Source organism: Prionailurus bengalensis, unplaced genomic scaffold (assembly GCF_016509475.1).
Source record: "Prionailurus bengalensis isolate Pbe53 unplaced genomic scaffold, Fcat_Pben_1.1_paternal_pri Un_scaffold_66, whole genome shotgun sequence".
NCBI classification, from domain to species: Eukaryota; Metazoa; Chordata; class Mammalia; order Carnivora; family Felidae; genus Prionailurus; species Prionailurus bengalensis.
Window position 1 is genome coordinate 89,159 of NW_025091166.1, and position 12,060 is coordinate 101,218.

General features: G+C 49.3%; 1 protein-coding gene across 5 annotated transcripts in view; it reads left to right on the forward strand.

Moving 5' to 3' along the window:
• The first annotated feature begins 502 nt into the window (after positions 1–502).
• The window catches only part of LOC122478453 (liprin-alpha-1-like), a 33,419-nt gene continuing 21,861 nt past the window's right edge, over positions 503–12,060 (forward strand). For 2 of the 5 annotated variants that reach the window (XM_043572050.1, XM_043572051.1), the window contains exons 1-7: positions 503–606; positions 1,951–2,043; positions 6,832–6,933; positions 7,205–7,315; positions 8,191–8,328; positions 9,852–9,998; positions 11,572–11,706. In XM_043572050.1, coding sequence (XP_043427985.1) covers positions 1,987–2,043; positions 6,832–6,933; positions 7,205–7,315; positions 8,191–8,328; positions 9,852–9,998; positions 11,572–11,706 — 690 coding nt within the window. In that variant the 5' untranslated portion in view covers positions 503–606; positions 1,951–1,986. Of the gene's footprint in view, positions 607–1,950; positions 2,044–6,831; positions 6,934–7,204; positions 7,316–7,459; positions 7,477–7,524; positions 7,877–8,111; positions 8,329–9,851; positions 9,999–11,571; positions 11,707–12,060 lie in introns of those variants that run through there. The other 3 variants (XM_043572052.1, XM_043572054.1, XM_043572053.1) reach the window with 3 other exon arrangements.

Consider the following 12,060-nt stretch of genomic DNA (forward strand, 5'->3'; position numbering starts at 1 on the left):
GAGGTGGGGGAGGGGCTTGGAAAGAGCACAGACTTGGGTTATGATTGCAAGGAGGCCCGCCCATGCATATTTTTGGGGGTGGTTTTGGCTTCTTGGCTACTTTTCTAGAGCAGTTTTAGCAAAGGTGAGAGGATCCTCCAGAGATTTCACACACATACCTGCCCTTACTGAGGCACAGCCTCTCCCCTGAGCAGGTATCCGAACCCTCCACCAGGGCGAGGCCTTTGTCACAGCCCCAAACCTGTGCTGATGTGTGTCCATCGCCCAAGGTCCGCAGCTGAGATCGGGTTCGCCTCTGACGTTGTACCCCAGTGCGTCCGGGCGGGTGTGTGTTGAGGAGTCTCTGCCGGTGCAGCGTCCCACACGGTAGTCTTTCCACCCTGACGCAGTAGTTTCCGTTGATGCTGGCGCCACAGCGCATTTGCCAGGCGGAGAGGTGGGCGGGAGGCCGGCGGCTCTTGCAGGTGGTAGGAGCCCGCATGCGCTGTGGGGGGTGAGGGAAGTGCTCTTCTGAGCATCAGGCTTCTCCCTTGGTAGAAGTCTTCCACCTAGGAGGATGTCGCCCTGGGGCCCCTGTTTCTCCGAAGACCCTCCCGATCGAGGCAGGTGAGTTCTGGTGGACCCAGTGCCGCTCGGACTCCCGCAGAGGCCACAGTGCCAGCCGTGAGAGGCCGGGTGGCTCGGGGCGCCCTGGTTCTGTTCACTTGGGGGAAAGCATTTGGCCACCCTCGGGCAGAAGGCCGGCCTGTCCTTGTGGACGCCCGCAGGCTCTCGTGAGTCATGGTGGCCGCTCTGTGGCGGTGGGGTGTGTGTGGGAGCGCCTCCCGTGGCAGTGCTGGCTTAACCGCTCGGCAGGCGGTAAGGGCCCTTCTCCCTGCAGGTAGTGGCTTCTGGGAGGTTCTCCGGGGGCCCGCCTCAGCCGCAGCTGTCGTGTAAGGAGTGTGCCGCCCGCCCTCGCAGAGGCTGTCGGAGACCTTCCGCCTTGTCCGTCCCCTGACCCCGCACAGGCTGCACACGTTCTGTCCCCCGAGGCGGCTGCCACGAACAAAGGCCGCCTTAGGCCCTTGCGTCCTGTGGGCCAGGCCCTAGAGTCTGGTGAGCTGGGGAAACCCTATAGAAATTGGGAAGTTGACGAGAAGAAGGGGAGAGTGCCCTTTGTTCCCTGGGTCAGTGTTTTTCAGACTCGGTGGTGTCGGGACACTTGGACATCAGGGAATTATTGAGGGCCCCAGAGAGCCTTCGTGTGTGGGGGTTGTGTCTCTTGATCTCTTCTGTGGTGAGGTTAAACCGAGAATTGACGCGGGCGTCTGGGTGGCTCTCTGTGTTAAGGGTCCGACTCTGGCTCAGGTGGTGATATCACAGTTGATAGTTTAGAGCCCCATGTGGGGCTGTGTGCTGCCAGCTGCCAGCCTGGACTTGTCTCAGATTCTCTGTGGCCCTCTCCCTCTGCCCCTCCCCTCACGTGTCCTTTGTCTCTGTGTCAAAAACAAACATTAAGGAAACCAAACCAAATCCGAGCATCTCACATGTGATGAATTCACTTAAAGACGATAAATTAGTACAGATTAACGTACTCATACCTTTCGTGCAAAAAATACATACATTTTCAGAACAACGCTGTGTAGAAGCATGGCATTGGCATTGGCATTGGCTTAGTGCAAGATCTTTATTCTTCCAGCTGCTTCTGCATTCAGTGTCTTGTGGCCAATTATGTTTAGGAAGGCGATGTGGACTCCCCCAGATGAACAGCTGGAGGCGAAGAGGGTGTGGCGGTAGCTCCTGGGGTGTCTGGATGCTCTTTCCTGATTCTGCACTCAGATGGGTGGGGCTTCCTTGCTTCTCTTGGGGGTTAGCAGCCCGCACAGAGCTGCATTTTTGTGTGGCACACGGTGGACATTTGGAACATCCTAGGCCACTACTTTCAGCTGATCTTCCATATCTTCCACTCAGCGAACACATTCTTGGAACCACCACCTGGATGAAGAAATGGAACCTTACCGTGCTTCCTACCTCCTACTGACTCCCACCGAACGTCCTCCAAAGGTAACCACGGTCTTGACTTTCACCAGCGATGGCTTTGGCTTGTTCTTCGCTTCATGTTGAGCCAACCCTTGAGCGCTGTGTGTGCGCAATGCACCTGCTTTCCTTGCGTGGCTGTGCTGGTCCTCCCCTGCTGTCAAAGGCCCAGTGTGTGAGCACAGCACGGTTTATTCTTTCTCCTGTGGGTGCTCCGGTTTGTGCAGAGGCTGCCTGCAGATCCAAATGCATCGTATTGGGTTGCCTTGGAGGAGCAGGGCGTGAGTGATGGCACGTGTCTGTTCCCCACGAGCAACAGCGTACGGGAGCTCAAGGCTGGCTGATGCCTGGTATTGCCTCTTCTCGTGTGTTAGCTGGTTGCTGGGGCTCAGGTGCTGGGAGGTATGGTGTATTCGTGGGACCCGCCCCTGTGTGTGTCTTGGCCACTTACGTGTTTCTTTTGTATAATAATTGCCTTTTGGAAGCCACTTTGTGATTAGGTTGTGTGTTTTGGTTTTTGTTGATTTGAATGAGTTCTTTCTATGTGTGTGGAATCCATCTGTGAATGGCAGAGGTTTTCACATTCTTGTGTATGTCTGCCTTACATTCTCTGTGTTGCATTATCGTAAGTTTCTTTTGTTTCTATCCAACAGTATAACCATTTGTATGTTTCTTGCCTTGGATTGGCTAGGGCCTCCAGTACTGTGTTGAATGGAAGTGGTGAGAGTAGGTGTCCTTGTCTCCTTCCAGATACGAGAGAGAAGGTTTTCCTAATGTTTTGTATACTTAATATTTTTTAAAGTTTCTTTCTTTCTTTCTTGATTTAGAGAGCATGCATGGGAAGGGGAGTGAGAGGGGGGAAAGGGAGTGGATCCCAAGCAGACTCCGCACTGTCAGCACAGAGTCTGATGCGAGGCTTGACCTCATGAACTGTGAGATCATGGCCTGAGCTGAAATCAAGAGTCAGACGCTTCACCGACTAGAAGCCACTCAGGTGCCCCAAAGAGTTCAGTATTTTAACACTACATATGACACTTTCCGTGGCATTACTGGTAGATAGTTGGATCAAAACATGAAAATTCTCCTCTGTTTTTAGTTTGCTCTGATTTTTTAACAATCATCAAAGAAATCATAATACTAAATTTTCTGAAATGTGTTTTGTGCATCTTTGGGGACAAGTGATTTGTTTCAATGTTGTGGTTTAACTTAAAACAACTTTTGCCCGTCTAGAATAAATCAAACCTCATGTCTATGCATTCTCTCTTCACTGGATTCCATTTGTAAATCATGTGCTTTGGATCCTTGCATGTGTATTCAAGAGAGAGGTGGGTGTTCCCTTGCACCCTCTTGTGCTGTCCTTGCTGGGGTTTGGGTTACAGGTCGTGCTGGCCTCCTAAAACAACGTAGGAAGAAGCACTCCTTGTGCTTTCCCAGAAGAGTTTTTGTGTGTGTTCTTTTCTTTTGGGAAGAAGTGCTAGGCCAACAGCTGGTGTAGGGTTTTCCTTGTGAGAAGGGTTTTCATTGCAGATACCTTTCTTAAGTGGAAATAGGATTTTTCTGATTTCCCATATCTTCTTGTGTCTATTTAGATGAGGCATTTTGTTTTCTAGGAATTTGCTCTGACCTCCCAAACTTTCCAAGGAATAAGTGTCAACTGGTTTCTAATAGCCCTCCTATCTGCAGCATCTGGTGTGATATTGGCTTTAGAACTTCTTGATATTGGGAATTTGTGCTTTGTTTCTTTTTCATAGAACCAACTTGGGCTTTTCTGATTTCTGTCATTTACTATTTGTTTCCTGCAGCACTGATTTCTGCCCCTTTGTTTTCCATCTACTTGGTGATTGTTTGCTGTCCCATCTTGTAGTTCTTGAACTAAATCCTTCATTTGATTTTTAGCCTTTGTTCCTTTCCAGTATGTGTATTGTATTTATTTGCTTATTAGTGTGTTGATTCATTTTAGAATGAGAGCATGAGCAGGGCAGAGGGTCAGACGGAGAGGGAGAGGGAGAGGGAGAGAGAGAGAGGGGGAGAGAGAGAATCTCGAGCAGGCTCCTCACTCAGTGTGGAGCCAGGATGGGGATTGATCTTGTGGCCGTGGGATCATACCCTGAGCCAAAATCAAGAGTTGGTCACCAAGCAACTGAGCTATCCTATGATATATGTATTCTAAAGCTATGAGTCTCCCTTTAAGCACACCTTTACCGATCTCACAAGTTTTGATAAGCCAAATGTTTATTATCTTTTATGTGAAACTATTCCCTAACTTTCATTGTGGCATCTTTTTCTTAATTCATCACAATGTTTAGGAGCAGAAGACATCTTGATGTTTCGGGGATTTTCTCATTCTCTTTGTGCGGATTTCTAGCCTAATTCCATGAAGGTATCTGTCTCAGTGTTTTGGAGTGGTTGTAACAAAATACCATAGACTGGCTGCCTGATAAGGAACAGAAACTTCTTTCCTACAGTAGAGGAGACTGGGAAGTTCTCAAGATCAAGGCATCTACACATTCAGGGTCAGGTGAGAGTCAGCTTCCTGGTTCATCAACAGCCTGCTTCTCCCTGTCCTCCTGTGGTGGCAGGGGTGACAGTGCTCTCTCAGCCGCCCAGGACTGGTCATCACCGGAAGTCTCCCTGTCTTCATCCCATCACTGTGGGCGTGATGAATTGTTGGGGGAATTGAACTGTGAATCTAATGCAATCCCTAAATATGCCCTGCAGTATTTCAGTCCTTTGAGATGAGCTGACTTTCCTAATGGCCTGGCATATATTGGTTTTCATGAACTGTTCCTCGGGCACGTGAAAATAATGTGTATTGGGGGAATGCAGTAGTCTCTATTTATAGGTTAGATGAAGTTTGTTAATGACAGAATTCAGATTTTAGTAACCACTTGAAACCAAGTAAGGAATAGGCGAGAATGAGTTTACTAATATAACTAAGAGCCACATCCAAAATATCATTTCAGTGTATAGCCGGTGTGAGCAAAAATTATGAATGATTTTGAATTCTCTTTTATCACGTTGTCTTTAAAATGTGGTGTGCATTTTATACTTTCCACACGTCGCACTTTGAGGAGCCGCGTTTCAAGTACTTGCAATAGAGCACGTGACCGCATATTGGACAGCCCCGTCCCACTGCCTTGAGTTTTCTGTTGTTGTCAGTTCTGTCAGATACTGAGAGATGTATCGTCAAGTCTCCCATCGTGCTTATGGATGTGGCTCTTTTTCCTTTTCTCTGTTTGTGAATTTTTCTGTATTTTGAGATTGCGTTATTAGGTATATGCGAGTTTAGAAGTCTTGTTCTCTTGGTAGATGGAACTTCCATCGCGAAATGTTCCTCTTGGTCTCTAGTAGAGCTTTTTGCAATAGAGGTTACTTTCTTGGAGGGTCCCAGTGGCCACATCAGTTTTCTGTTCGGTAGGGTTTGCCTGGGGATCTTTTCCTTCCACCTGTCTGTGATCTTACGTTTTAAGGTGTACCTTTGTGACCAGCGTATGCTTAGTTTCCTTCTAATGAATTTGAGAGTCAACCTTTTGCTTGCAGCATTTGTGCACGTGTCATGACTGATAGGGTAGTTTACACGTACCGTATTATTAGTTTCTTCTTTGTCCCAGCTGTTCTGTGTTCTTTTGGTCTCTAGCCTTCGTGTATGTTTTCGGAGAGGAAATGCTCTAATAGCCTAGTGTCTGCGTATATTTCATGCACTCCGTGGCCTCCCGTTTACTTACTAGTTTTGATACTTCGTAGCTGCTCAGCTCATCTGCCATTCTTTCCAAATGTCACACATCTCCAGAAAAGTTTCCAATGTATTTATTGGAACAAAAATCCCCACATAGAAATGGGCCTGCACAGTCCTACCTCAAGGATCAGATAGGCTTCTGTGGGTTCACCTTGTCAAGTCAGATTGCAAGGAACGTGGTCAGTTCTGTGGTGACATTCCGTTGATTTGGAAAGGGTTAATTTATGAAAGAAATTGAAGTATGTCACCAGTTTGTACTTGGATTTTCTAGAATTGCTGAAATCAACAACTCTCTTTATTTGGAATGTCAGTTGTTAAGTGAACGTTTATCCCCTCGTCTGTCCTACAGAGACCAAAGCTCTGGGGTGCCTGGGTATCTCAGGGCATTAAGCGTCTGACTCTTGGTTTCAGCTCAGGTCATGATGTCATGGTTCAGGGATTGAGCCCTGCACCGGGCTCTGCGCTCGACTGACTGGAGAGTGTGCGTCCACCTCCTTGGAGCCCACCTGTACGCCATGTCCTGGGCGGGCACTCAGTATTGGCGGGAGAGAAGCCCCACGCGGGGTGGTGGGCCCTGGCATCACTCTCCTCAGTAACACTTCCTCCATAATATTTCCTGCTTGCCTATGGAAAGAAGTCGTAAACTCGCCCTTTCGTCAAGAGTCCTACCATCATTTTTGAAAAGTCCATCGGGTAGGGTTGAGTCTGATTGAGCCAGGGGTTCAGGCTAAGACAGCAGCTTTTGAGGACTGTCAGCCTTTCCCCACTGCCGCTCCACAAGCCTGCTTGCCAGATGATGCCAGAGGCTGGGGATGGGCAGGAGGCTTCTCGGCCTGTTGCTCCCGAGTCAGCAGAGTTCCTGAGTCCTAGACTTGCCAGGCACCTGAAAACGTCTGTCCCCTTGAGTGTTGGTCCCTCCGAAAATCCCCGCGACTCCTGTTGGTGGTGAGGAGGGGACTGGTGTGTGTGATGCTACTTGAGGGTGGTGGGTGCTGGGACTCTGGAGAGACACGGAGGCCTGGTGTGCTCTGGTAAAGACCCCCTGTGTCTCTCCACTTTTGTCCCCTCTCCGACCCCAGGAGTGTGCAGCTCTCGCTGCAGAGCTCCACACCTGCAGAGAGCAGCTCATGCAGAGAGAGGAGGAGATCGCCAACCTGAAGGCGGAGAGAAACAACACCAGGGTCAGTAGGTGCACTGCCAGTGTCTTTAAACACAGGACACCATTCACTCCCCTTGTCCACATGTCCCCGTGGAGTTGGCTGGGACCCATTGTTGTCAGACTTCGTTTGATCTCTGAGGAGAAGTAAGGCCATTTTAACACATTCGAGGGGACGACTCCCTACCTGGGAACTGAATTGAAGGGCTTCATACTTGGTTTTGCATTTGGTGAACTTGAGGCCCGGAATTGAAGGTGTTCTTGAAACACGGTTTTCCTTTTGCCTCTCCCGCCAGCCAATGCTGGAACATTTGGAGTTCCTCGTCTCCAGGCACGAGAGATCTCTTTGGAAAACAGTGGTGAGGCGACAGGCGAAGACTCAAGCCGGCGAGTCCATTGAGGCGGAGGTACTCAAGGTCCTGAACTCCATATTGGAGAAGGACAAAACGGAGGATGAAACGATGTGCCTAACCACGGCAGTTCTCGACTTGTGCACATGCTGTGTGTTATCAGGCATACATTGCGTGTTTGTGTGACTGGAGTTTCCTTTTAAGCTCCTTGAATTCTTGTAAGAAGACGGGTCTGTTTGGTGAAAAAGCTGTGGTTGCTGGAAATGTTGTCTGTTTCGATTGGCTAGTACAAATTGCATAATGTAATTTAATTCAGGGAATATTTGTCTCCAATGTAAAACTGAAAGTGGTTAAGAAGCAAGTTTGTCAACACGAGCATCCGTGAAAAACCTTACCACCATTCTATCATGTTATTTGAGGCACAGGGGATCTTAGGGTAACTGTATAGTAAGGACTAATGAAACACCTCTGCGTACAAACTCAATCCCTTTGTTTCCAGGTGAGAGAGCAGTTACGTGTGGCACTGGAGGGGTGTCGTTTCGTAGAAGAATTAGGGGCCATACCCAGAGTTCAGCTGCAGACATCATCCCAGGATTTGATTGGAGGGGGTGTCCTTTTTATCCATTGTTTTTTCTTTTTTTAATTTTTTTTTCAACGTTTATTTATTTTTGGGACAGAGAGAGACAGAGCATGAACGGGGGAGGGTCAGAGAGAGGGAGACACAGAATCGGAAACAGGCTCCAGGCTCTGAGCCATCAGCCCAGAGCCTGACGCGGGGCTTGAACTCACGGTCCGCGAGATCATGACCTGGCTGAGGTCGGACGCTTAACCGACTGCGCCACCCAGGCGCCCCTATCCATTGTTTTTAAAACAACATATGAAGACTAGCAGTGGGGGCCCTCACATGTTGCATCTCTTTCTGGCTTTCAAAGGTGCAGAGCCAGATGAAAGAGCTCCTGGCTACCCTGTGCGCTCTCGTGGCCAAGTTGGAAGAGGACCTTGACATCTCGAGGAAAGACCTCATCCTTTCTGAAGCAAGGAACACCATATTACAAAGAGATGTCCATGAAGTGAGTGTCAGTTGAAATGGCCACGCCATCGTCGATCCAAACGTGGGGTGTTTGGTTCAGCCTTGCCCCGTGTGTCCATCGTCTCCCACGGGTTTTGAACGTTTGGAGTTTGGTAGAAGTAGCAGCAGAACGGGACGTGACTCCGGGGCCTGGGCGGGCTGCCTCCCCGTCTGTGTGGTGGAATCTGTCCTCCCTGGGCTCTCCCCTGCAGAGGCCTGGCAGGCAGGCGGCAGAGTGGCCTCGGGTGTGGAGTGTGGGCCACCTGAGCTTGGCCCATGCCATGCTCTCGGTCCATTTTGGAAATACACTCGGCACGTAGGAACCAGCGTGGTGCTGCCACGTTGCTTCCGGGGGCACGACCGTGCGAGGGCGGCTCTGCCAGGGGCTGTCACGACCACCTTTGCCGCCCTGCCCTCCTCCCAGAGCTTCCGTGCCCCTGGTCGTGGCGGTCAGAGTGAGCGAGGGGCAGCCCGCTGGTTCTGGTGTAAGGTCATGGAGGAGTGTGGCCACTTCTGCACGTGTGGTCATCGATGGGAATCTGATCATTGTCACAGAAACTAGTAATGGAAGGATGGTTTCTCTGTGCCTCCTCCTGTCACTGTGAGCTGCCCTTTGCGGACAGTCCCTGCACACCCCACCCCCAGCCTGGAAATGCCACCTCAAGAAGAACCTGTCAGACTCTCGAGTGTGTATGTACACGAGCAGTCTGTTTAGTACCTTAGTGTGGGTGAGGTCATGTCAGAATTTAAAACAAAAGTATTTGCAGAAATTATAGAACCCGTTCAGTAGAGTTGTTGTTTGGCAAAGGTGGGGGGAGGCCCCACAGCAGAGTTCAATATGCAGAGAATTTAGGAAATCATTTCTTAAGACTCATCACTTTCACTCTTGAGCCTGCTGACATAAATTGCTTAGTAAACACGGAGGGCTGGAAGAGGAATATTTCGGGTGGTGGACAAGAAACGCAGGGCAGGACGTTCTGGTTCCATTGGCAGTGTCAGATACCATGGGATACAATGTTGTTACAGGGTTAGGCTATAGAAGATGACCTCCAGTTATATGAAAGGTGGAGTTTGGCTTCCATTTGTTAACACTGCTGCTTCAACTTTGTGGTAATTGGATGAGATTTCATCCGCCTTTTCCCCGGAAAAAGGATGGTTGTCTCATGGTGTGTGCCTCCAGAGGCAAGTCGCTGTTCTGTGGAAAGCTCAACAGTGTCCGGAGGCAACCGAGGTTGTGACTTCCGGTAGACTATATTATCCGTTTGTCTTTGAACACATGGGAAAAAATAAGCCTGGGTAACTGGTCAGAATCCTGAGCAGCCTCCACACTGTCGGCACAGAGCCTGACGCGGGGCGGGCGCCAACTCACAAAGCGACACCGGCTGAGCCACCCAGGTACCCCGAGGATGCTACTTTTCTGTTTGTTTGGAAAATGAAGATTTCGCCCGGTTTTTGTGTCTGGAGGGTGTTAATGTGTCGTACGCTAATTCTTTCCCTGTTTTCCCTCTGAAATACCTGCTGTAGGCCGTGGCCCAGAAGGAAGACATGCAAGACAGGATCACTACCCTTGAGAAGCGCTGCCTCAGGGCACAGCACAAAGCCACCTCTCTGCACGACCTCAAGGATAAACTTGAAAACGAGATCGCAAAGAAGGACTCTCTGCATCGACAGGTCGTTGGTTTCGTTGAACTTCATTCCACTTTTATTAATTACAAGTCAAGTTAAGGACCAAGTGTCAATGTCAAGGTTTTAGGATCTTAGAATCTTGTGTTGACCAGCGGGGTTACTTCAACGTCCAGGGTTTAATTCTTTCGAATTTTATGGAAGCATGTTATGGGGCTCCCCTCCTTGATTCCTTCTTTGTCTTGTCTTACATGCACGTTACTCTGTTGCCTGTTAGCACTGTTTCCAAAGGAGCAGGGAGTGGCCGGGAATGTGTAGGCAGCTGGCCATTTTGGTTAGTACCTGAGATCGGGGGGAATGGCAGGGGCAGAAGCACAGTCTGGCGTGAGGATGTGAGACCCTGTGCTTTGGGAAGCAGCACGTCTCTTCCTTGGTTGTCTCAGGTCATCCGGCATTGAACAGGAAAACCACATCCAGCTTCTTGGAAACAGAGTGAGCTTTGCCTGGTGTGTTTGTCAAATGTGTCACTTGACACAAAATGATAATCAAAGTGGAATACTAGGAAGCCATTAAAATGACATGGAGGAATATTGTTTTAGAGCACGTAAGATGTTCCAAAGCATGAGTGTAAAGGGCAGATCACGAAATACTATGTGTACAGCATGTGATTTATTTTGGAGGGTTTTAAAGCATGATACGCGGTCTGTATATACACACAGAGCTATATGCACACAGAAGATGGAAGGAGTCTGTGGGAACAAACGTTAACCTTGCAAAAACCTCACCTTGTACGTGATTTTTAAAATGACTTTATATATTTTTAATGCTTATTTATTTTTGAGAAAGGGAGCCAGAGTGAGAGAGAGAGAGTGAGCGAGCATGAGCAGTGGAGGGCCAGAGAGGGAGAGAGGGAGACACAGAATCCAAAGCAGGCTCCAGGCTCTGAGCTGTCAGCACAGAGCACGAGGCGGGGTTGACCCCATGAGCTATGAGATCATGACCTGAGCCGAAGGTGGACGCTTAACCGACTGAGCCACCTCGGCTTCCCTAAAAGTCCTTTAACAAAAAATCTCGTGTCTACCCTTTCCACGTTGAAGTTTTCCACGTTTTTGGTCAAGAGGGAGAGTGTTTTTGTTGAATAATGGTACACTTCCAAAAAGAACTCAACTGGCATCAGGCATGCTCTCAGAAGCTCTGTGCTGGCTGATGTGCCCACCTCAGAATGTCCTATGTAGCGAGCCCTCGGACCACAGTATAAATATGTTTACGAAGGGTTAGGACCTCACCCTTCTCTCGTTTACTGGTCAGGAAGAACGAGCAAGCTCCTCCAGAAGATGGGTTTTCTTTAATGTGTGGGAACTTTGTCTTTGGAAAGACTTCTTTGAAGATACTGAAGAAGAGCAAAGAGTTTGGCAAGACATGTTTTGCGTAGTGAAAGGAGGACCAAGGCCGTGGGTGACTCCTTGCAGAAAGGAAAGGTTTACTCTGAAGCACCTACCAAACTGTTGGCTTCGGTCAGAACTAACAGTAGATCTCTGCATTCAGATTTTGTTTCACTTTATTAAAAATGGAAACGGAGAGAAGACTTGCTACAGTTTGATGCTTTGCCTTCATTTCCTAGACTGTGGATCAAAACCGCCAGTTGCAAGAGCGCCTGGAGGTGGCGGAGCGGAGGCTGCAGCAGACCCCGAGGAAGGCCAAGTCACTGCCCGAGGTGGAAGCCGAGCCGGCCCAGAGGGTGGCCACCCTCTGCAAGGTGGGGCCCCCGTTTCCTTCTGGGTCCCATGGTGGGAATGTCATTTTCATGGCGGTCCGTTCTTGTATCTCATTTCTCACCGGTAACGTCGGCGTGCCAAAGTCCGCGAACCAGCTGAGATCTGTTTTTTGTGCTACTTTGTCTGAGATTGGAATGCTTTTCAAACGGCAGGCATCATCCCCAGTTTTGTTCCCTCCGGTTTTGTCTGACGTGTGCTGTTTGCCGTTGGCTGCATCTAAGACTCACTGCTTTTCAGACTTAAGTCAGCGACTCAAAGCTCAAGATAGTAGCCTTGGGCAAGAGAAGGACAGGGGTGCCTGGCCGGCTCAGTCAGTGGAGCTTGGGACTCTTGAT